Source organism: Columba livia, chromosome 10, assembly GCF_036013475.1.
Source record: "Columba livia isolate bColLiv1 breed racing homer chromosome 10, bColLiv1.pat.W.v2, whole genome shotgun sequence".
Classification (NCBI taxonomy): Eukaryota; Metazoa; Chordata; class Aves; order Columbiformes; family Columbidae; genus Columba; species Columba livia.
Window position 1 is genome coordinate 8977132 of NC_088611.1, and position 26623 is coordinate 9003754.

The 26623-nt window shown below is 35.6% G+C and overlaps 1 protein-coding gene across 9 annotated transcripts in view; it reads left to right on the forward strand.

Annotated features, from left to right (window-relative positions):
• Nucleotides 1–26623, forward strand: part of CACNA2D3 (calcium voltage-gated channel auxiliary subunit alpha2delta 3) — a 458229-nt gene that overhangs the window by 308643 nt on the left and 122963 nt on the right. For all 9 annotated transcript variants that reach the window (XR_010475065.1, XR_010475064.1, XM_065075322.1 and 6 more), the window contains one exon: nucleotides 6206–6339. Coding sequence is in view for 7 of the 9 variants with exons in the window: in XM_065075322.1 (XP_064931394.1) it covers nucleotides 6206–6339 (134 nt within the window). In the remaining 2 variants the exon portion in view is untranslated. The remainder of the gene's footprint in view (nucleotides 1–6205; nucleotides 6340–26623) is intronic.

A 26623-nucleotide genomic window follows, 5' to 3' on the forward strand; every position in this document is an offset into this window, starting at 1 on the left:
TGATTGATCAAATAAACAAACAAACAAAACCAAAACAAACCCAACAACAACAAACCACAACCAACCAACATACACACACCAAAAAAAAAAAAATAAAAAGAAAAAGAAAAAAGAAGCCCTAATTAATCTTCAGGTTTTTCTTTTCCTCTTGGGAAAAAGAAAATTCTTTTTTTTTTTCCTTTGTGCCACATTACATTATGATGAATTGCATCAGGTGCTATCCATTTAGTCATTATTTCTTTAACTACTGTTATGTCCAGCTGATGGAAATTACTCAGTTTGAAGTCTTGTCTTAATCAGCTAATATTACACCATAATTTAGTTTAAATAATAGTATAAGAATCCTTTGAAGCATCTTTTTGAAGACAATTTAATCAACAAAATCTTTTAGCTTTTTAGCCCAGCTCTACAGATTCATAAAGATCTAAGTACAGCAACTCAAATTAAGACCAGGCAATAGAAACTGCCTTAGCAGATCATCTGGTCCACGTCTTCCTTATTCCCAGAGGAGAAAAGTGGTCACCTTTGTCATTCTTCAGGACTACTTTGTTCTTTTCAGAGCCATGGTGCTTTGAGTCAGAATCTTACTCATACGAATCAGCTAAACAGTTCAATGACTGTTTTTTCTATGATTTTTTTTTCTCTCAGTTTAATAGTTAAAATACCTGCTCTCTGATAGCTTACAATGCAAAAATCTTCTACTCTGATCACTAACTAAATACCTTTCTATAGATTTGAAAATCGCAATTGGAAACAGCATAAGTAATTATGTCAGGCAGTATGGATTTAGAGTTTTTCCTTACAGTTTTCAGCTACAGCTTGTCCGTGTTCTTTTAGTGAAGTAAAGGATTGCAGCAGAGACAGATGAGGAGTGCAGAAAAGCTGGTCTAAAGAGTGGCTGAATGGCTGGACAGCAGTTTGCTACTTGCATGGGTAGGCCAGAGTGTGTCATTGTCACTGAAGGTCAATGACCCTAAAATCAATTTTCCTTGCAGTGATTTTCCCCTTGGAAGCACAACACAGATGAAGGCTGTTTGCAGGGTTTCCAGCTGACTGGACAGTGGACAGCAGTCCTTTCCTTTGGAATGGGTCACAGGGGAAATTCATACTACCTTGCAAAAATTCTTTAGCTTCTAGATTGTGATGGTGAAACCTTGAAAACCCCGAGCATGTTTTTCTGTATAAGTAGGACATATCTAGAGGGAGTCGGCTTAATGAAGCAAAACACCATACCATTTTAAATACATTAAAACACTCAGGAACCTCAAAGTCCCTCTAGAGCAGTTTGTGAAATTTGAAGCAATTTACTCTTCTGTATCATAAGCAAGTGCCCGTTAAGAAAAAGAAAAAAAAAAAAGAATTACTAATTTTGTGAAGTAAACTAAGGTAAAAGTTTCCTACCACTCAACGTGCATGTGCCAGATTTTAAAGTAAGCAGGTACTACGTTTTCCCTTAGTGGTCACTTCCAGCAGAAAGCTGTAAAGATGTGACTTAATGCATTACTTACTAACAAAACAGCCAGGCTTAAACGTGTTTTTTTTTATTTTTTTTCAGTAAAATTCTGTATTGCATTAGTAATGTGACAGTTTCTGTTTTAATTATAATTATTTTTTTTTAAGTTTTTATTATGGATCATCACTGTGGTTGGCATATTGTAAAATGGACAAAGGAGAGGGCTCATCAGTACAAAGGAGCAGAGGCTGAGAAAGCAATGTAGGGAGAAATGCTTTGCCTGTCGGAGGTCTGATAGCGGCTGTAACTGCAGCAGAGGACAGATCAGCCTTGAGGCAAATGGTGCCCCAGCTGTAGCAGTTTATAGATTATTGTATTAGGGCAGGCAAGCTGCACACAGGAAGCCCCAGTCAGATCCATTCCCATTATGAGCATGACCCCAGCGCCTCCTGCACTGGGGCTCTGGCGGGAGGTGGCAGGCAGCCAGTTACAGACACTGGTCACCTGCTTGAGAGGCCTCTTAGGTGGGGGGGCAGGGGGGAATCTCCATGGGAGTTTTACAGCTGCAGTGAAACAATGAATTCCCTCCTTACTCCCTACTCAAGGCAGATTTTTTTTTTGTAATTCTGATATTTTATTAGTTGCAAGAATGTTGCATCTATTTTATACAGTGTCCAGAAAATGAAAAGTGCTGCACTCCATGTAAAAATCCACAGGAGGCGTTTTGAAAAGTTATGAATCTAATGTTGGACATTTTAGAGAAAAAGAAGTCTTCTGAAACAATTGTAAGGACTGTGTAGTACAGAAAGGCAGCCCACTTGCAGAGCATAAGCGTCTGTCTTTAACAACATATTATACATATCTCATGCTTGTCATTACTGAAACTTACCCATTTCCTTCACATTTTTTTTTCCTGATGGAGAGGAAAAAAAAAGTAGCTCTGGTGGTAAGGTAGCATAATTCACACACCAGGGAGCTGAGAAGCAGGTGTTAGAATGCAAAAATTTAAGCATGGATTTGCTGCTGTTGCTTGTGTGGCCTCAGCAGCTGTGCTCAAGAACTTCAGAGCATCTATATCTGATGATTAAACTTGATTATCCGAAGAGTAAAGTTTTTAAATCCATGGAATACCTCTGATATCTAGATAAGAGAAATTTAACAGTGTAGGAAGCTAATTCTTGTGAGATTTGTCATTTGTTGCACATAGATACAAACATGAATCATCAAAAGATCTAAATATACAGTGAAAATTAACTAAGGGAATGTAACCTAACACTGTCCCTAGCTATAATATAGTAACTTTTGGTAGAGTTTTCCCATTAGGAGGAGATTAAAAAAATATATTAGAACAAGTGTTAAAAATAGGGGGAAAATAATTTATGTAGCTTTTGGAATTTTTTTTGCTTTGTTTTAAAGGCCGCTTAAAACTTAAGTACAACAACTTTTTTGTAGAAACATAGTAAATAGATGAACCAGAAATTCATAGAAGTTAGATTGTTAATTGTTCATATTGCATGAGTATGGGGAAATTAAAAAATCATTGTAGATTTTTCTAAAGTGAGCTACAGAACGCAAACATTATTCATAAGGAGATTAAACAGACAAAATCTTCATTGCAGGAAAGGAACTTTTCCCAGAAATTACAAATGAAACCGAACTCTGAGATCACATTATAAAAAACCTCGAGAGAATCCATATGGTGGTGTCTTATGACACCGTCTTCATCTAAGTCTTGTCTTTTATATATCTTTAGCAGCAATTCTTACATTTCACTCAATTCAGTTATTTGAAGCAACTTGATTAAAAGGAATAAAGTCTCTAACACACTCTTTCAACTTTTCATCTGTTGCAGCCTGATATATGAATAAATCTGTGAAACACAGATACAATTAAAAAATAGGATTTTTTTTTCACACTAATCCCTTTTCTTCCACTTGCTAACCTTGACTTCGTCAGCTGTCGTACTCGCTGGGCAAGGAGCGCTGCACGGCTGGCCCGCAGTGACGCGCATGCCAGTCCACGTGCTCTGATCTACCATCTGGCTGCTCCAAAATAGGATGCTCAATGTCACTTCTTTCTGTCTTAGGATAGTGACAAATTTTCACTTGTCTTTGAGACCTTTATTCTTTGTGAAGTTAATATAAAATTGGTTTTATATGAAATTGATTCAGACTTACAGTCTCTTAGTTTTAGGAAATTAGGCTGAAAATTGTTTATTGTGCAGTTAAGAGATATGGTTTGCAAGTATGTTTGCTCAAGTAGGTGTGTCTGCTCATGTGGGGTGTACCTGGTCCAGATGGATGTCTTCTAAATGAAAGAAAAGAAGAAAATATTTTTATTTTTAAATCCAGTAGTATTATCAGTGTCTTGTAGCACGTTTAAACCTGTATTGGTGCAATACTGAAGTGTTTCAGATTGTTCTGTTTTTGTGGTTTTGTTTTTTGTTTGTTTGTTTCTGGTTTTTGTTTGGTTTTCTTGTTTGTTTTTTGTTTGTTTGGGTGTTGTTGTTGTTTTTGTTCCCCTCCCCCCCCTTTTTGTTTGTGTAATCTAGCTAAATTTTTTCACTTGAAAAACTGACATTAAAACATTTCAGGAGGCAATCAGAATGCAGAGGTAATTTATATAGTCTGTGATTAAAGAATTTTCCAGGCATAGACATCCAGGAGCTTCTTAAATGAATGTTTAAGGTTTTGATTTTAATGAAGTATGACATTAAAAACTGTTAACTAACTATGATTTCACCCTGAAAGGGTAAGAAAATACTTTTCTATCCCCTTGGATACAATACAGATTTTTTCAGGTAGTTCATCTACTTTGACTTTTCAGGCATTATTTATTATGATTATATATAGTTAGTGTTTAAGTGCAGGTGGTGTCGTATTCACTGTACACAACTCAGTGCAAGGCAATCTTTGCTCCAACTGTAATTTTGCACACTGTTGTAAGAGAAGTTGAAATACTGGCATAACACGTACTGAAAAGTACATGAACTCAACGTAACAAATAGTATTGGAGTGATGAGGCAAGACTGCATAGGAAAAGCTGAAAAAAACAGTCACTAAGTTTGTTCTTGAGGACAACTGAAAACTTGTCCATAAGGAAAACCGAAAATATGTGTTTGATAAAAGGAGAGATGAACATACATGGAGGTCCCCTGCCTTAAATCTACAGGGAAATGATCAGAGTTGGTATGTTCTTTCCTTTTAGTGTGTTAGTCCTCACAGCGATTGTACGCTGGTCTAAGATGGAGGAAGAAAGGAAAAAGGCAGATTAGTGTATTTGTGCTTCTGTTTGATTTTTCTGAATTTCTGAATGGCCTGTGCTTTTGAGTATGTAACTTGAAACATGTGAACAGTGCTAAATATGGCCTCTGAATATCGATCTCTTTTAAGCTTTCTGAAATGAGACATACCAAAATTCAAGCACTCTGAACTGCTTTAGGAAAAAGTAGAAAGTCACCTATAAAATGACTGGTCCATGCAGTTCTGAAAGTATTTTGAATCCTTGATTAAAAGCATTATAAACGAGAGTGTCCATATATACATACGTATATATATAATTTATGAGATTATCTATATGAATAGCTCATGTGGCAAATAATCATATTTTGACTATTTATTGACATTTAGAGCAAATTAATAGGACTAGATAGTGAACTGTCCCTTATTACTCATAGGAAGGAAAAAACATACTTTGACTTGGGAGACTGAGCGGTCTCAAAATTGGAGCAGGCAGCATTTCAGAAAGAGTAGTCTACACATTGCTTTTTTTCCATAAGTGTTATAAGCCAACAATTCATAGATTTCCTAATTAAACTTACTGTACAGCTGAAAAAGCTTTCAGAACCTCAGACAGAAAATAGCTCTATTTTGAAGCCCTATTCCAGCTCCACAGGAGTTGTGATCTTGTCATAACACTAAAATTGTAGCAAGGCCTCTTTCATGAAAATTCTATATTGGCCTTTTCTTGTTAAAGAAAAGGAAAGTATATGAAAGGGAAGTGATGCATTTAAATAAGGCTTGATGAAACTGTAGCCTTCAAATTTGTCAGTCCTTCGTTACCATTGCGTGATGTGGGCTCCAGATGCCAAGTTTGTGATGTATAAAGATACTTGACATCTAAGCTCTGAAAAGGAAGTGGTGACAGCTCAGATAGCTGTAGCCTCTGCTCTTGTTAGTGCTGTCAGGTTGTAGATGTTTTAAAGGATTAACAAAGCTGTGATCACTAAACCAAGCAATTCTAGTTGTAGTCTAGACCTGCCATTTGTAAATAACTTATTACTATTATCTGATGTTTAGCCATATCCTATAAGGATAAGCATTTTAGAGCATACACAACTACTTTTCTGTTACTGTAGTTCTAATCTGTAATGTTCCTTGAAACTGGACAAACTGAGTGAGACGTTGTTGGACAAAGTTAATACCAGTTCTAACTTTTAAAGTGTGCAGCATTAAAAAAAATTACCCTCGAGCTTCTTTACCATTAAACAACAAAGTTTTCTTGAAATAAAGGACAGGCAGTGCAGTTGTTCATAGCATTGTTGGGAACTCAGTCCTTCAAGACTGGCCAAAGGTTTAACAGACTTCTGTGTTTTCACCAATTGTTACTGTTCAAGGCTGCTTTTTATGAAACATTCCTTTTTTTTGCATTTCTTCTTTGGAAACATAACAAACACAAACCACATATTCTTTGTCACAGTCTTCCTTACTTTGTTCTGCCTGGTTTATAACTTAGAATTGTGTCTATTCACAGGGTTTTTTACTCAGATCTCTACCTTAGCTGATGTTCAAGAGAATGTCATGGAATATCTCCACGTTCTTAGCCGACCAAAGGTTATTGACCAAGAGCATGATGTGGTATGGACTGAAGCGTATATTGACAGCACTGTAAGTCTGCATGATAAAGCATTTAATATAGGCTTACTGCATATAGTGAGGAATTAGGAGCACAATTATTGTGGTAGAAACACTAATTGTGCATCTGCTTTCTATTTCTCGAATGTGATAATTCAGTGTAAGAGTCATAACTTTGTATCTTTATGTTACAGGTAAGTAATTCAAGATTACTGAACCTTAGCAGATATTTATTCATTGTGAATTATATAGAAAATAATTAAACAAACACGAGTAACAGCATAATTTAAAATTTTTGACCTCTGAATGTACTTTTATTAATAAAAAATGGGCATTGAACAGAGGTTGCTTGGACTGAGTAACCACTTTTTCTAATGTTTTAACGTGTCGATGAATATGTCAGTATAAAAGCATAGACCGACAAGAATCAGTATGTTTAGTACATGAAGTTGGGTCAGTGTCTAGGGGACAGCTGTAGAGTCTTGTGGAAGAATAACGAGAAGATTCTGCCTTTGAAAGTGGATTGAATGGGCGATATGCTAACAAAATTGTCGTAAATGTCCGATTTTGACATTCCTGTGAAACATTAGAATTGGAACAGAACATTGTTATGCAGTGACTGAGCATTCATGATACTTCTGTATCTGCTGTGGTAAATCATCAGATTTGCAGATAAAGGGTTTTTTTTATAAACCAATTTCATTGGTTGGTCTGAAATTTTTTTTTTTTTTTTAAATCAACTTTCTTTTTCTTATTATGTTTCTTTCGATCCAATTAATATATTTTGGTTTGTATATTATCCATAGAACAAGAGTTTGTAGAAAATATCTCTCACTTATTACAAATTATGCTAAGTATTCAATATAATGAATGCAAGATTACAGATGATTGGAGGCAAAGCTGTTTGTTTCTTTTTGGTTTAGATCTTTACTTTCATGAAGATGGGGCAAGACAGGAGAATCTAATCATCTTCAGTTTCATATTTAGGGGGTGTTGTTACTTTGTTTCTTTTGTTTTGAGTCTATAATGCTTCTAGAAGGTTTAGTTTTAAATCAGTACAAACATATTCTAGGGGAAAAAAAAAAAACACAACCTGCAAATAGAGCTTTGCTTCATTTTCACATTTGATTAGGTCTTTTCTATTCTTCAGTTGTGGCCATGGGTAGTGTAAAATAAATACCAAAACTGCAGTTATGAAGGCAAAACAAAAAGTTGCTTCGAAATACTGCTTTAGGGTGAACTTACTTATATCTATTTCCTTTTTTTAAAGAACAATTGAATCCAGTCTCCTTTTTGTTCTCTTCTACTAAAACATAAGGTTGAGATGAACAGAAACTACCTATTATCACTGTCCCTTCAGGGCATCCCTGGAAATGAGGAGATGACTAGGAAAACCTATTTCTTACTCACTTCTTGCTTTTATATGCTTGAAGTAATCAGTGTGTGTGTGTGTGTGTTGAAGGGAGTTTGAGTATTTGCTAGAGAGAGTAGCAGGAAGAGATCCATGTAAGTGGTGTTTTAGTGCAAATCTCTTTGTCATTCACCTATGAATCTTGCACTGAAAATGTTGCAAACAAAATCTTTGTCCTTGCTGAGCACCAAGTCCTCCCTACCAACAAAGTACAAAATGCTGTTTCAGAAATAATTTTGCACTTTATTTTCTCTTTCATCTGTTAATCTGTATTTCTTTGAATATTGCAGGGAGAAAAATATTCAGAAAAGTTAGTCTACATTTCAGTGATTCTCCTGCAGGTTGTGGAAAGGCTAAGGAAAATGGACAGCTTAATGTGGTGTGAAATACTAAATGGATACAGCAGGGGCGAGTAAATGCAAGTGAATTTAAGAACACTAGAGGGAGCATAGAGAAGGAATCTCAGAAAACGGGAAAATAAAAAACAATGGAGCTCTTACATATTTGAATAAAGGAACTGTTTAAATCCAAACAAAAGCTGATTTACTGCAATCAAAATAAAATACTTCTAGGTCCTTCTTTCTATTCTTTTCTCACTCTCTTGACTAGGCTAATTAATGTCACTATACACACATGTATGTACACACACACACACATACTCACATGCACGCACATATTTTAAGGTTCTGACAACTCCGCTCAGGACCCTAATGGGCTGGATGCTGTAGGAAGAGATTTAAAAATAGAATACAGTGATCTGCTTAGTTGCAAACTGCCTTTCTGCTCCCTCTACCATCCTCCTCCCCTCAAAAAAACTCATAGACAAAGCAACAGGATAAATTAGGGTAGTCACATACATAACTCTGGAAATAGCAATGAAGGGAACCTTGTAACAAACCAGATGTGCTTCTGCCTCAGCTAAAGCTGCCTGAGAGCTATTTTCAGAGACAGATTTCGTGGCAATCTCTAGTGTTTTGGCATTGGAAGTGCCATCTAAATAATCCTCTGCATCACATTACTTGTTGATTTTCATAAACAGTTTGTGTCCCCACTTCACCATGGCTGCTGCTTCTTGGACCTTGCCAGGTTAGGAGTGTATTTCCAGAAGACTTAAATGTTCTTGTCATCCAGCTGTGTCAGAACAGTCATTGCTAGATTCTCAGGACTATATATAAATGGTTGTAATCAGTGTCACTGTGCCCTAACAGGATGAAATGTACTCCCCCATTCCCTTCTCACCAAATATCAGAGCTAATTGGCCAGCTGGGCTGTTTCTGAGCAAGCAACATGAGGCTGGAACATACTAGGAGCCAGACAGAAAGAAGCTGGACAGGAATAGTCCTAGGATACAAAACATTTCCCCTGATGCCCCAGCCTGTTCTCATCCAGTATTTGTACAGGACAAAGTCATCTGTGAAAGCCAGAAGTTAGGCCATTTAAGTGTTTGATAACCATTTAGGAATGTTCCCAGAAGCATTTTGCTACTAAAACAAGGCATCTGATTCCTGCATCTGTTCACCTTTCCTGTAAGAGGATGTCTGCAAAATGTTCATATAACTGCCTCTTCAGCCTAGCTTTGACACTCTGAGGTGCTTCCTTACTGTTAGGAAAAAAAAGCATTTATAGAGCTGGAAATCCCTGACAAGATACCACATGCAGAAAATGTAACACGGAGGAACCTATATGTACGTCAGGTCTGTGTTGCCTTTGGCACTGTTAGGATAGCACCTCTGATAGCTGAAGGGATTATAAAGTAACTGAGACTAGACCTCTCTGGATGACTCGCTGCTTCACAAGCAGCTGAACTGGCTTCTTTTTTGCTGCCCTTAGACTTTGTTCCCTCCAGATTTTCCTGCCTTTTTGAAGAAGTAACCAGCCAGCTCCTCGGGTCAGTTTTAGTTACCCTCCATCAGAAAATTCTTCATGTTTTCATGTTTCTTCCCTTAACCCCAGGATTTCATGTTGAAAACATTATCAGTGACTCAAAGCCTTTTTTTTTTTTTTTGGAAGAAAAGTCTTTTGACACACAAGTGAAGTGTGACACACAGATTTCTGAAATAATTTCAGCTTAGGTCTGTGGAAAATTAGGATGATTCTTCATTGTACTTGGTTTAGTCATTCACTTGAGAAATAGTCTTTACGGTCTTATCTTGGTCTAGTTGTAAAGTCAGCTTCACAACGATTGGAGTGCCAGTCCTGTAATAGGCTTGTAGCTTAAGTGATGCCTGTATCTTTAGCCTGAAATGTTGGGATGGAAGTATGTGATATATGCCAATGTTGAGATGGAAGTATGTGATATATGCCATCCAGTGTCTAGTCTTATGATTCAGAGTCCTCTGATCCCGAATTCCACGCTTTTCTCTGAGTTTAGTCTCTTTTCTGTTTGTGCTTCTATAATAAGCAGTTTGATACATGCTAGAAAAAAGTTTGTTGGATCTGTACAATTAGATGGAAAGGGGTGATTGGGCTGTCCAGAGTGAGGAGACAGGCAGATGATTCTTGATTGTGGAGTCAAACAGGAGAGGTGATTTACTACATGTTTGCATTCAGCTGTGTAGCCCATAGGTGCTGTAAAGGCCATCTTGGATGGTTGCAGATGGGACCTGTGCACAGTGAGGCATAGACAGCGAGGTCTGGACTATATTCCTGCAGATTAGTCTCAATGGAACTTTTTTGCCTCAAAAGCAGGTCACATTGGGATCTGATATTGCTGCTTCAACATCACTAAGTACATAATGCTTCAGAAAATACCATAATGGCTGCTTATAAAAACAGAGTTGGATTTCTAAATGAAAGCTTCCAAATGTACTCTTTCCTGACTAGATATTAATTCTAAAAGTATGAAAGTATTTCTGAGAATGAACCAAAGACTTCTTTTAAACATATGTACATCTATAGTAAGTCAATACAAGTGAATATACTGTGCGGGAAATGAAAATTACCTGAGCATCAGAATAGTCAAGTGAAATAATACATAGAGGTAGTCCCTAGGGATTATAGGTAATCATCTATAAAGCACAGAAGCCCTTAACTCTTGTTAGCATCTGGAATGTGGAGAAACATTACTTTTTGCTGCAGGAAATGAAGAAAAAAAGACTGGACTGACTACTGAGTTCCCTCTGTTTAAAAGCTTGTGATTGAGATTTTGCATATTGGAGAATATGATTTGACCTACTTGGACCTTTGACTGTTCTTGGTGAAATTTTTTTCTCATATATGTACCTGAATATATTATCTGGTTCTAACGTACCATTGAGTTCATCTCCTTCAGGCTATTAGTTTCAAGCTGTGAACAGATTCAGGCATATGTTACCATGTTATCTCAGAAGATTCCTTTACATAAGAAGAGCAAATTATTGTTTCATTTAATATTTTGAGATGACTGGCCAGTACTTCAGAATTTAAGAGTTAGGGGGTTTTTTAGAAAAAAGTGTTCTGAGTCATTACAGGTCATGTTCTATCATAATATGAATGGTAAGTGGTATTTACTCTTTATACTTTTCTTCAGTGTTAAAGGTACTGTATGTAGATTCTTCATTTGTGTTATCTCCACCTTCTCATAGACATATATTAATTTATGGATTTTAGTTCAAGTCTACAATTGCTATTAAAAAAACAAACAAACCAAACAAAAGCAACAACATAACCATCCCAAAAAATTATATCCCTCCTTTCTTTTTTTGAAGCAGGATTTTTTTAAAAATATTTTCTGACGAAGACGCTGATACTGTGCTAGTTAGGCAGCCTGTCCAAGAACCTTCTTTCCCCTTATGGAGGCAGTAAATTGAGGTAGCTCCACTGAGCTAAAGCCTAGCCTAAGTACTTCTGAAATGTTTATGATGGATGTTACAACAATGTTATTACATATATGGTAAAACAATTCCAATTTGTTAATCTTCATCCCTAAAAAAAAAAATCAAGTTCTATGTAGGCATACTTTTTACTCTGGTTCAGGTTTTTTGCAGAAATTCAGTAGGAAGTATAGGAAGTTCATGTTTCTCAGATAGCTATTATATCAGAATCCAAATGTTTTAAGTATGGAAATTTAGATTCTGGGATGCAGTTATTTTTCAAAGGATGAATTCTGAGCCAGTTCCAGAGAAGCAAGGGAAGCTGTATACATGAAATCCTGTGTATAATATACAGAGATATAACAGCAAGTCCTACAGACTAAAAGCTATTATGCTGACATTATTTCCATCCAGGAGTTTCTGCTGTGGTATAAAAATACTGTTTAGTGCTTCTTCCATTCACACAGTTTTCTTTGTGTTCAATGCACAGAAGAGCTTTTATGAAGTAAAAAAAATTAAATAGTACCCCATTTCCACTAGCTTCTATTCCCTGAGATATCTTCAAATACTTTTGGTGGCACAAGTTAATTGTGCTATTATAATAAGTGTGTATAATTAGCATTTTTATCACAGTAAAATGTTCCCTGGGCCTCTATTTCAAAACTAACTTTTAAATTGTAGTACTGGAGTGCACTAAAATGCATCAGAGTGCTCAGAATGCTCATGTATGTCTACAGCAAGTAAATATTGGTAATCACTGCAGAACTGAATGACAGGAAATGTCATTAATCAGCAGTTGTGAAAAGAAAGTTTACACACAGGCAGGGTTTGGTTGTTTGTTTTTTTCTTTAACGTTATAAAAACTAGAAATCTGTGCTACTTTTTCTCAGTCCCACTTGGACTTGGTTACATGCTCTAACCGTCCCTTTGTGACCAGCATCTCTTAATCTCTAATAATTTACAGCTCTTTATCAGAGCATGTCATCACCACTGACTGACTCTGAGGTTCCCATGAGAATTTCCTTTTCTTGCTTTGACATTTAAGTGAATTGGGGTAGGGAAGAAAAATCCCATGCATGGATATCAGGCTTTCCATCAGGTAGGTTTGTTCTTAAAATAAGGTTGTTCAAGCTCTGCTTTGTCTCCTACAAATGTGCAGTGATCTTTTGAAGACTCTGATATGGGAGAAAAAGGAGAAAGTAGCCCAAGGAATGCCTTCTTATCAGCACTTCAGTCTGGATTAACTTTCTTGGAAATACATAACAGCTCTGACCATTTCATCTTTTTCAAAGCTTCTGTAAGAGCATGATTGCAGTTTGAAGTTGCAGACCATCTGGTCCAGCAATTATGGTCTGCTGTATTTGCACTGGGATCTTATAGATCTGGGACAGTGCTTGAAGCATTAACAGTGGTGGTGATCAATACAGCTACTTGTACATACAATAAGAAAAGATTATGCACATATTTATACGTAGGCGCAACATGTTTTTATACTGATGATTAGCAGGCTGCCTGTGGAAATCTTCATTGACAGTCAAATTAAAAAGAAAAAATCTTTGAACCATGACTTTTATGAATTCTGTGGCCAAGATTTCCAGTTTCCATAATTAAGTGTTCTCACTTTGTCCCAGACAGTTCTAATCTGTTTGTTTTACTGCTGACTCTAGAATAAATGAAATACCATTAACAACATTAACTGTTTCAGATGCAGTAAGATCTGTGTCAAAAGTCGAAACATAATGAGCGCTCAAGATAGTAAATGAATAAACCTCTCAACTGAATAGAATTAATGCACTGTCATTATCTTTCACATGCAGCTCAAAGTAACAATGCATGTTGTTCTTTTTTGTTAGAAAATGCACATCTGATTTACTTAGGTTAGGCAGCAGGGTGCTAACAGTGCAAGGAATGCTCTGCCACTTGAATTTGAGCTTAGAGCTCTTGCTATCACACAAACACAAAAGTCACAGTGCCACGTGTCTCAATAAGACACACAAATTGAGACCTCTGAAATGAAAATTGGGATGTGTGAAGGAAAATAAAGTTCATAGTGACCTAGTGGGAATATAGATACTTTAAATAAGAATTTGTGCATTGTTCCATGCAAACACAGCATATACAAATAAGGACATGCATAAGCAAAGATAGCACCTATGCGCATGTATGTACGTATATGTGTAACTTTCAGCTTTCGAAGTATATTTCATTTGATAAATTACATGTTTGTTTTACTCCACCGCTAGTGCTGGAACTATTAGGGCAATTTTCAGTGATTGCATTAGGCAAAGAATATTACTACAGAGAGCTAATTGCTAGTTGTCAAAGTCACTAGAAAAAAATGTTGTAAGGAAATAGCAATTTTTATTTTGATGAATTAACACTTTTCATGTGTATTGCTGTATATGGTATTTGCACTATAAAATGCTATATGTGATACATCAAAAAGATGTTTAAAACATCAAAAACAAAAACAAAAGTCCTGCACTTAAAGAGGAACATAAAATTTCCTGCTGGGGATGTGGAACATGGAATGCCATCTGTATTATATGGCACTGAGAAAACTGATTATGTTTGGACCTCTATTTCATAGCAGATGGGTTCATTAAATTTAATAGCCTCCAGAGCCTTTCGAAACAGTGTTAAAAACATGTGGAACATGCTGAGACACTTCACTTCTCGCCTCACAGTCATTATAACTCTGGCACAGACTATAAATATTACAGTACTTTATTTCCATTGAAATGGATTACTATTATAACTATTTTTCCTAGTGTACATTTACATGAGAAATGCAGAATGCAAATTTTACTTTTTCAATCTTTGAGATATGCAATTGATTTCTTTAAATGCATTTTAAAGCTCTTTGCATTTGGAGGCTTTGATATAGAACTTATTTTTATCTTCTTCCTGCGACATCAGCAAGCAGCTGTAATGCCACAGCAAAGCTAGGTCTTAAGCAGCTCTGCTCACAGTGTGGTGCAAATAAGACAAGCATTATGTTAAACCCTAGACGTGAAATCAGAACGCTGTTACATCTTGGCTTTTAGCTATATATTGATTCTCTTTTCTAATATTTTATATGATAGGGTAACTACATTTTGACCTTGGTCTCTGTTCATCTGTCATCACTGGAGCACAGAGAGATTAAATATCTAATTTCAAATCAGAGTAGTTCCTACAGACACATTGCTTTAAACAGAGTGAAAACTCACGTCTTTTTGAAATACTCACAGAATTTGATAACTAAAGGAATATTTTAGTGCTATTTACTTTTTTATTTTAAATCAAGTTTCAAAGGAGAACAAGAAGATTTACTATGTTTAAGTGCTTTGACATCTTTCTAACATTCTTCCACCTCTTCATTTACATATTCTGATGTTTAAACTAAATTACATTTTACAAACTTTGTTGTATTTGATCACAATTTTTATCAAAAAATAACCCAGTTTTTCCCAACAAATGTATCAGCTTGTTCTTGTACAATGTAATACTCAAGTAATGCTCTTCTGTTTCCATTTCCTTTCCTACAAAATGCTGTGACTATCCACACAATCTTTTACTGTTTTCTAAGGTCACTCTTGGTTTTACTGACCATTTTAATGTGGATTTTACCCTTCTTCACATCACTGACTTCAGTTTTGTCACTGACCATTGCTGATACTATTATTAAGACCTGAGAATTCTAATAAACCACTGAAGTCCTACTACAGTAGATGATGTATGATGACAGGATTAAATAATGATACCTTACACATATAATTTGCATTCAGAGTAGTAGGTAAGAATCACCCGTTGCTTAGCAAGGGCAGAGAGTGTAAGGACACAGTAAGACAGTAGAGGTCAACGCAATAAGCCGTCATTGGAGATCTCAAGAGATCTCAAGTATGAAGGACGGTATGTAAAAACATGCACAAATGCATGTTTGTTTCCTTCAAATGGTAGTGTTCTACAGGGTTCCCACAGAAGTGTTCTTTTTTCAGGTCTTAAGAATCATGGAGCCCTTGCTTGTGTTTGGTTAAATTTAATTTCATGGAAGTATTTGGGCAATCCAGTATTTACAGCTCTAATATTGTTTCAAAACAGTTACATTCAAAAAACACATCTTGGGATTCAGTTTTGGAAATCAGAAAATTTGGTAAGGTTTGAATGTTAGAAGAACATGTTTTGCTGTTTTGAGAGCTGTCAAGTGCAATGACATTATGTTAGGACTTTGTTGTGAATTGTTAAGCTTTTTTCTTTGCTGCAGACATGGTGTGTCTTGTGACATGATTGCTTTGCACCAAATTACTGTTTCTTCTTATATGAAAACTGATTGGATGGATGGATGTGAAAAAGAATCCATAGAATTACAAATGTCTGTAGGTTTTGCCTGCTGGACGTTCTCCCACCAGTTTCTACATACGAATTACAGAGAATTGCTCTGCTGTTGAGTTTGATTAACAGGCATATTCATGCCAAAAGGGTACTGGTCTCATTTGCAGACACCTGCACGCTGGAGATAGAGCAGCTTGGGACCATTTCCAGCTGCCGTCTGCCATTGGCATACAGTGCCTTTAGGTGAGGGGACAGAAAATGCTTTTCATTTCCAGCTTGTTTCACAGGGAATTTTCTGGTTTTGTTGTGACACAGAAATAAAATCAAAAGGTGACATGTCACTAACTACAGGAAGAATTTGTTTCCAGATCTCTATATGCTATGGTGGATCCAGCATTTAGGAGGATATGTCTATTCTTAGTGAAAATAACTTCTTAAAATCATTTGCAGTTGATAATTGTTTGTCTGTCTTTGATCTTACTGTCTCCATTCTGAGTGAAATTGAGTTAATTATAAGGAAATTGTAGCTATCTTGTCAGATATATTACCTTTTTTCCCTCTCTGTTTTTTGTCTTTAGTTTTCACAAAACAGATATTTTTTTTTTTTAGGGTAAATGATAAAGTAGGAAAGCAATGAGTTTAGTATAATGTACAGAATCCCATTCTTTGATCTCATTCATAGATGTCATTGACTTTCTGAAAGAGGGCAGTGAAGAAGAAATATACTTTATCTGCACTGCTGGAGTAAAAACATGAAATAATAAGAAAGACTTATTAAATTATTGGTGCCATTCGAGCTTTGCTGCAGTGGCAGAATTCAGTGCAAAAAGGAAAAGAAGAAGAAAGAATAAAAGGAAATAATGTATTTTGTCGATTGTTCTGCAGATACTGAAGTTGTTAGTTATTTACAGCTCTCTTTTTTGTAAAGGCTGGAGATTTCACATACAACTCAGTCATGCACACAATACAGTATACACATTAAAGTTTATTACAGTCATTATGACTAATATTTACTTTGAAGTTAGTAATTTCTGGAGAAATTATTCAGAAATACACTTTATTCCCAAGGAATAACAGGATGTTTACTACTGATGTTCCTGCGGCTTGACAGCAAGACATACGACCTTTGTGCACACCATTGTGTTTTGTTAGATCAGATCCTTCCACACAGGCATTTTCCATAATGATTAGTTGAAAGGTAATCTAACCAGCTGGTACATGCATGATCTTCAGCAGCATAAGGATCAGCCATTTCATAAAAGCCATTTCACCTACAGCGATGTCAGAATTTTTTGTGAGGAAAATGTAATCACCCTAAATATTAGTTTATATCACCTAGTTCTAGGTAAACCATTAAAATCTCTAAGGACTCTAAGGACACAAGGAGCCTACAGGGACATTCCATTTAAGGATTTATTTTACAAAACTTTTTTTTTTTTTTTAAAGTAGTATTTATTAGTATTTAGAGGCGCATATATATTTCGAGAGAATACAACATTAGAAACAGTTTACTAATACCAAGGAACAATACAACTTACAGAGCCTTAGGCCAAAACCATTCCTTGAACTAGATTTTACAAGCATTGTATTAAATAATGAGAAACTGCATATTTTAAATTAACTTAGATCATCTAGAAATGCTCCCAAATTCGTGACCCTCCAACAAATCAGTCTTAGGTATTGGCCATCAGGTCGAATTGGCTTTTAGGAAGCTCTGATCCTTCAAGTTGTTCAGAGTGACAACAGAAAGCTTTTTTAAAAACAAACGAACAAACAAACCAACCCCCAAGAGAAATGTAGCTCTTCCTACAGAGCAAGTGAATCTTTATAGAGCCTGATGAATTCAACTTGTAGTGTGAAGAGTCCATTAAATGCTGAGTGGCTTTTTTGGTAAAGTGTAGCTATAAAATGTTAGTGTAAATCTAGAATTGTGAGATACATTAGCCACATACTTATTAGAAGGGCATGAAGACAGAACCTGTTCCTCAAAACACATCTAATGAAGAAGCAGCAGCATTGATTATGCTACTTTTATCATTTATAATGGTGGCACTGGCCAGATCTGTGGTACCAACCTACTCCCAAACTGATACAAAAATATTTTAGAAAAGAGAATGTATCGTTAGATTAGGAGATTTCACAATATTAAATGATGAAACATTTTTAAAACTTCTTTTAAAAAAATTCTTAGTTTCATAATATATTTTTAAAATAATGTTTGTAACAATTAGAGACTTAAACCTGCCTTCTGATCTTGTACATCTCTGTAGCTTATAATATCAGTTGCTTTACTCATGCTTGCAAACCTGAAACATGTGTTTCTAATTTGGGGGCACATGATGGTCAAATCACCTTGCTACTAGAGCACAGTATTTTAGCACATTGTTAACTTGTTTTCAAAATAAAAACTGGGCATCTGATTCTCAAATATTTATACAAAGCCTGGACACGATTTTCATGGAGATTTGTTTGCGGGCTTAGGGAGTATTCCTCCTTCTCTCACAAAGCAAACCAGTACATTTACACATCTATCTGAGCATCATTCTTGGGTTTCTGACTGTAGCTTTTCGGCAGTACTTTTGCACACAACTTGTTCCTTCTTTCTCTTTATGTTTCATCTGAACTTTTGCAGATGTGCCTTAAGATGGATCTATCGTTGTTTTGCCCTTACCGAGGCAAATTGATAAACAAGAGAAAAGGTGATTGCCTTTGAAAAATTGAAGCCTTTCCTTTAGCAGCTGTATGTAAACTGCCTTTCCTGCTGCTTTCTAGTGCACTTGATCTATTATATCATATTTGTGGATTTCTTCTCAGCAAATGAAATTGTGCTAACACATTTTGCCTTCTTTCTTCCTTTAACATGCATCCCCTATTGTTTATCAGCTCAAATAATCTTATGAGCATATGGTATCTATCTCCTTATAGCCTTCAGCATACTGCTCCATTCAGAGCAGTTCTGGGCCATTGATTTCTGACATTGCCTTCAAGTGCTAGCTAAATACAAAATTTGTACAAGAATTTTGCTCATTTAGAAGTGATAAATTGGGGGAAAAATAAAATAATAAAATATAATTATTATTATGAATATGTTTGTTAGGTAACTAACAAAGCAGATTGTTTCCTCTATAAAAATATTCAATATTTTAATTCTAAAAGATAATTGGTTCCAGAACTTAGAGGCCTGTACTGGTTCCAGTCTTTGCATCAGGTTTCTAGAATCAACTAGTTTATTTCAAAATTTTTTTGGAAGACCTTGTTTCTAGGCAAGTAAGCAAGAAAAACTGTCCAGTTCATTACAACCTCCCCTCACCCAAACTCAGCTCAATTTTTGTTTGCTTTGACATTCCTAGAATCTTTTGCATCACAGATTCATGTTCTTACATGATCAATTTAGTTCTCTGTTATCAAAAGCAGATAGATTACTTTTATGGTGTGTAGCAGTCTTACCAATGAGATTCTCAGTGCTGATTTTTTCTCTACGCCTGATTCTTCTGGTCTTGTTCTTGCATGCAGAACTTCAGTCATTTGAAGTCAATCCACACTTTCCCTATTTTTTGCCCTGTGATGATGTGTTAAACCTTCCACAGTAGTTTTGCAAGTACCCTGCTTTGTTTTAGTATTAGCTTTTGTTTTTCCATTAGAAGTTTGTCATTTTCATCATAAAGTAAAAAAATTAACAACTGCAACAAAAAGAACCTTAAATAAAGATAATGGAAAGCAAAATAATATTGAATTAAATATTTTAAATATTTTCTGTCATCCATTGATGTCAGGGCAGGTTTTATACAGAATACAAATATTTTTATTATTAATCCTGTGTCCTTGACACAGAATGATGTAGAAACCTTTTAGTAGGTCAGTTTCACCTTCATTCCTTTAAATAGTGTCCCCTGCACATAAGAAAATGTTTACTTCTACAGGAAACTGCTAGACATTAGGTAATTTGCAATAGTTTTCTCCATTGCATGTTTTGTGGTCAGAGTCCCAAGTGTACTACTCTTGAAATTATGCTGTTTACATGTAACAGAGTAAATGTCAGCAAAAGATCCTTCTTCATTATTAAACGTACATTCCACAAGGTTAAACTGGATGTCTGCTACGAATTGTGCTTAATATAAATTTTGAAATCTAGGTCCTAAAAACCTTTCAACATGGTGGATTCCTTCACTCCTGTTAGGTTGTGAATACTCACAGCAGCAAGGGAGAAAGGATTCTCATATTTCTAAGTTGTACCCCTAAAATTCTAGGTTTGATTGTGCGAGTAAAGGAGAGGGACAGAGAGTAAGGGAATGGAAGCAGAGTCTTGTGACACCCTTCACTTATTCTGGCAAGGTAGCACTCTGGAAACCCAGAGGAAATGGTACCCTGTGAAAAAAGATGGAGAAAAGAGTGATTTGGGTAATTCAGATACACATGTTCTTAGAGCCATTCCCTTTTTAGACCATGGTGGATGATTACAAAATAGACTGTAGAAAAGTATGTCTGTTCTAGAAGTGTGATCCCATTTAATACAATCAGAGTAACATTCTAATAATCACAATTAATAAATCTAAGTTTTAGAAGAAATTCTAGATTGTTTTATGCATTCATTAAGTCAAACTTCCAAACTTCCAGTCTTCCTCAGAAAGTGGTTATCTTTAAATGTTGGTCTTACATTGGTATGTAGAGCAAGATCAAAAACCCATTGAACTAATTGCAAGACTCTCATTGACTCTAATGGGTACTGGGTAAGGCTCTTGTTTGGTTTTCCTTTGAGGCCGGTGTGGTTTATTGTGGAAGAAAGAGGATGTGTGTCTAGCTCCTACAAGGATTTATGATTCAATAAATGTTTTTTCATTTCTAGGACTGTCAAAGAATTTACCCTTTTTCCAAATGTGAAAGGGAGTTTATGTGAGAATAGATGAATAAATGAATTAGTATGTATTTATGCACCTAATATTCTGAGGTTGATTCTGTTTTCTCTTCCTCCTTTCCTTCTCCCTGTTGATTCAGAACAAGTCTTTACAGTACAAAGACCCTGCTTTCTGTTGTTTGGGGTTTTTTTGGTTGGTTGTGTTTGGTCTTTGTTTTTTGTGTTTTCTTTTCTTTGAAATACAAGTATGTTTGCTTTTGTTTTTGTTTTTTCTTGTTTTATTATAGTGACTTTTTTCTCTTACCGGAGCTATTTCTCTGAGAAGGGTTCTAACGCCATTATGAATCACCTTCTTAACAGTCTTTCTAAATGTCTCATTTAGAAATAATTAGCATCAGTAATAATTAAAATGATACTGCCTGTTCTTCTAGAGGTGCTATAAATGCTAATAAATACTAAAGAGTATGAAGGGTATATAGGGAGAAAGAGCATAACCATATATTTTGATGCTGTTTTAAATGGATGGGAACCAGAATCTTGTCATACTATGTGCAATGACGTTCAGTTTTAGAAATTTCTTTTCCTTTAGGTATTGTAAGAGCATAAGGCTGAAAAGAATGCTTGTTGTCTAGAATATAGGTGTAACGTTTCCAATTACCTTGTGTGTATAGACAAAATTGACATTGTATGATTACTTTTACAATGTGAAACCTCTTCAGTGCTCTTAAGGTTGAATAGTACATGATTAGCTGGAGGGTAGTATGAGGGTTTATTTTTACCAAGCTTTATGGGCATGATCAGAAGGTTATTCTCAGTTTCTGCCTTCGTTCACTTCTGCAACTTCTTCTGGCTTCTCTGGTTATTTTCTTTGTATGTCTAAAAGCTTTTGGAAGGGCTATTATTTAAACATTCAAGATATATTTGCTTATAAATTGGACTTGAAAAACTCTGGTCCTACAAAAGTTGTAAAGAACTGTTGTCATTTGAGAATCCCTACTCAGTTCTTAATCCACTTATCTACACCTTTTTGGTATCCAGAGATTCTGATAATTTTGAATAAAAATGTATGCAATTTAAATTGTGAGCTTTCTGAACTGTTAGTGGTGTTTTAGCAAATCAACTAATGCTAAAAGCAAGCAGAGTAAAAGGAGCTTCATAGTAAATACATTAAAATAAATGAACAAAATTAAGAGAAAAATATTAATATACTGTTTTATCTGTATATTCCAAATTTTATTTAAATTAGATACTTTATTGTAGATAAGATCATGTTCTCACCTTTGTACTAAACTGTGATCTGGTAATATAATGTAAGTTTAAATTCATCTTGATCTTAGACTGGCAAAAGAAAAGGGGACACAGTCAAGACACAGATAATTCTTATACTTTGTTAAAGTCATATCATGACCCTATTACTTATATGAAAGCAAAACCAAAGAGTAGTGCAAAACAACCAACCAAGAAAATCCCATGCGCAATGTAAATGAACCACTTTTACACTGAAAATGGAAGAATATTCCTGTGAGTATGGATTTATTTTCCTCTGACTGGTGTACTTTGTGTGCAGTAGATACTGCAAAATATGTGGTAGCACAGTAGAACAATTATATGAACAAAGAAGGATTTGGTGTTGAATCCCTTGAAAAATCAAGTGCAACAGATGTTGGCTCAGTAAGATACAGGTTAATGTCACTCTTCTTATATTTATGCCGAAAGCTTAACATCAGGAACAACCCAGTAGGAGGCTACATTTTATTTCTTCCTCCATGCGTGCGTATAATTATCTACAACGTTTCTAGTACTTACATGATTCTAGGAAGTGCACAGATTGTGAAAGAAAAATTGCTCAAATGGTAATATTTAAATGCTGTATCTTACAGCAACTGAGTAAGTAGATTTTAAATAAGAAAATTTACATTTTCTGCTACAAAATGAGAGTTTGAATGTTCTCTCTATTGTCTCCCAAGTTTTTGTCATTTTTGGGAAGAGCTGTGGAAACCTGCCTAGCAATGTATGAAATGTTTTGCATTTCTTTATATACCTAAATAAATCATTACCTACCTCTACATTTAATTACATTATATGATGCCATAAACAACCAACCTATATTATAGCATAACTGGCACATGTGGGTGCTAAGTGTTCTATTATTTTTGTCTCACTCTTTTCTGAGGAGCTTTGCTGATAGGTGTGACACCTTCTTTCTTGCTGTGAAGTACAGGACCTGCATGCTTGCCACAGTATTTCATATTTTTCCTGAAAGATTATATCCAAAAAGTAGAAGTTCTAATACATTCAATACCAAATTTGGAGTCAGTGTGTGACATGTACAGGATGAGTCTGAACATTTCAAACCACCACAAACTTCGCTATGCAGAGCTGTTAAATTTGGTGCAGCCCAGAAACTACAGAAATGGCTGTACTATCAAAACTGAATTTGTACTCATTGATTATTTACTGGCATGATTTGTGTTGTATCTGATTATGGAACAATCAAGTCAATAGGGCTGATAGCCTTTTTCTGAGACTGGTGACATTGAAATGGTTGGGAGGAGAATGAGACTGTAGAAATGAGGTCAATTAATGTAAAAGAAGAGATATTTCTTTATTTTCTAATTCTTTAACAGAAATACATTGCAATAGTATAACTTTTTGACAAAGATAATTTCATGCAATCATAATTAGAAAAATGCAAAATTAATTTCATAGTAATTTCTGTTTCTCTAATAATAGAACTCATAGTTTTCTGGTATAACAAGAAACTGAATCAATGAGTCTTGCAGGAGAAGTTTGCTTGGGTTTTTTTTTCTATTCTTCAAAGAAACATAAGGTTGAATTCTGATCCAACAGAACAATAACTTTATAATTGTAATGTGTTTTCCTTCAAGACTTCTGTACATGGTTTCTTGGAAATCTAGGACATACAGCTACATAATATTTTGAATAAATTGTTCAAAAGGCTATAAAATATTTTAGAAGTGCATGGCCTTTTTGTTTTGGCGTTGTCATGAAGTCATTTACAAAATCAGTCTTTATGAACTTCTTTTGTTAAGCATGAAAGGAAACAGACTTTTATGAGATTTGGCATGGAGTACTTAGCAGAGCTACTGGTCCTGTAACATGTGCCTCCTGCTTCTAAAGACAGTATTTCACATCTATCTATGGTTTTGTTTCTTTTGCTCATGTTGGCATTGCAGTTTTCTGATCCAAGAAATGCTGCAATGTCCTTGACGTTAGGCTCCTTTGCCTATCTTGGTTTGCCTTACCATGTTAGTGGTGTCTGTAAGTTTTCTTTTTCTGATAATACCAAACACATTTCCATAAAGGGCTCAAAACAACACTAGATTATTTGCAAATGTGGAAAGCAAAACCCTGTGTGCAACAACAGTGCAGAAAAAACCTCCTACAGTTATTTATTCTGTGTTACACTGTGTGACAAGACCCCAGGTTGACCTGAATTTATAGGTGGGAATCTCAACATGCCTTACTGGAATCAAGCGCACTGTGAACCTCAGGGGACTTGAGGGCATTTTTTTTTTTACAATAAAAATGAAATAGGAAAATTTGTTTGGTAAAGAAAATTTGGGTTTTCTGTGATAGATTAAAAGAAAAGAGTTTGAAAACAAATTCCCCTCCCTTGTCTTTACTGTATCATGCAATGCACTATGATGTATCTTCTTTAAAGACAATCACCAGAGGGAGGAACATTGAGGGAAACAGGTAGGAACGGGAGGTACCCTGGAATGGTTGGAGCTGAATAAAGACACCAATGTAGCATAGTTTCCCATAGATGCAAGTAGAATAGAAAGATCTGCAGTGCTCTTTGAGGGCCAGGGAAAGATCACATAGTTTACTTCAGAGCTGCCTCTTGGCAGTGTATAAAGCAAACTACAAGAATCAGAGGTACCCGCTGGGTTTTACACAGAGACAGGCAGTTCTTAGACTGCGTAATAAAGGGTCAGACCTGATGACTATTACTGTTATTGTCAGGAAAATGGTTTGTTTCCTATGGCCTCCCAGAAGGTGTAATGTCAGACAAATCTCCATAGTTTATTTCAAATGAATTTGTAGCAATTATTAAACCGAATCACTGACATATAGGATCTTGTAATAGCCAAGTTTCAAGTCAGCAACAACATGAAGGTTTGTCTGGCTGTACTAAAGGCAGGGTGTGGGCTTTTTGTTTTGTTTGTTTGTTGTTGGGTTTTTGTTTTGTTTTGTGCTTGTGGGTTGGTGGTTTTTTTTTGTTGTTTTTTTTTTTTTTTTAATGGAAAAGGCTGTGAACCTGCATTATGAAGGATGGAAGAAAATTGACAAGAATGCCAGCCCCGGAAAAAGCATAATGGAATGTAAATCTCATCTGCTGACACTATTATTCCTTATCAAGGCTTTCACTGTGAATATTTCAGAGCAAGGAAATATTCTTGATTTTATAAAAGGCTATAAATGGGATTGACAAACCAAACTGAGCAACAGATAATATGGAAATCTGATTTGTAAACTCAAAACTAAACTAAATGTGCTCTTAAAAATAAGGTCAGTGAAAGCAATAGGTGTAGTTTCTTATATGAAAGTGTGTAGCATCTCATTTGTGTGGTAATTATTACTAGGAAATCCTCTCCTGCATTCTATCTGACTTTAATTTCTCACATGGTAAAACTTGACTAAACCATATTTATCTGAAAGGATGTGCTTAAATAGGAGGCCACTCAAGATCTGAAAACAAATAATAAAAAATACATCAATGAGTACTAATATTTGTATAAGGATTCAACTTAAACTGCATTCTCAATAGAACATTGTGTGTTAACATGCAATTGTTGTTTCAGTTTTTGTGTTTGTTCAGGTTTTCAGTGTTCTCTCCTACCTCCCACCACCCGTTCCATGAACCTGTCTCTGTGTGGACTATAAGCTTTCTGGTTTAGTTTGAATGTTGTCTGGAAGGAAGTATTTCTCCAATAATATTTTTGTATCTAATAGTTAGTATGTTGCCTTGGATGCCTTGACTGTACTTAAAAGTACTGTTTTGTAGAATATGGCATACCAATTAGATCATTATGAAAACATATAAGTTTGCTGTGTGTAGTGGTCTTGGGTACACTGTAGAGTTATTTAGTATATATTTCAAAGGTGGGAATTTGGACATCATTCTTTCCTGCATCTGTCTTTATTGGAGATACCAATGAAATGATGCTTGTAATTTTTACATGAGTTTAACAAGAAGCTGGCGTTAAAAACAAGTAAAAAAAACCCCAACAGTAAGTGAGTGTTACAGAGAAAACCAGTTTTAGTGTTACAATAGAAAATTAGAAAAATCAGATTGGAAGTTTCTCCTTTTGTTTGAATGAAAAGAAGAAAAAATTCCAGTTATTAGAATCAAAGTAGTTAACCAAGTCCAAGACTAAGTAGATTAACATTTAGAAAAGCTTTAAACTGCTCTTAGTAGTGCTCTAGCCTGTTATACAGGATTTAGCTTGTGTATTTACAGTTCATCAAGTATCTGCAATTTCTGCAGCAACCCTTGTATGTGGTTCTGTATAATCAATTATTTAAACAGGCTTCCTAAGAATCATAGAATGTCCTGAGTTGGAAGGGACCCAGAAGGATCATTGAGTCCAACTCCTGTCCCTGCATATGACAACCCCACAGTTCACACCGTGTGTCTGAGGACGTTGTCCAGTCTCTTCTTGAACGCTGTCAGGCTTGGGGCCGTGACACCTCCCTGGGGAGCCTGTTCCAGTGCCTGGCCCGTCAGCCAATTGCTCACCCACTGCAGTGTGTGTTTATCCAGCTGTATGCTGGACATCTTGTCCAGGAGACATATGTATGTCATACATCGTGGCTCATCTGTTGCTATTGGATTATTCAGGTTTTAGGATGAAAGTATTTTACTGGCAGCAGTTCTTCCTGTCCTGGATTTTGTTACATTTTGTATTGTGAAAATAGAGA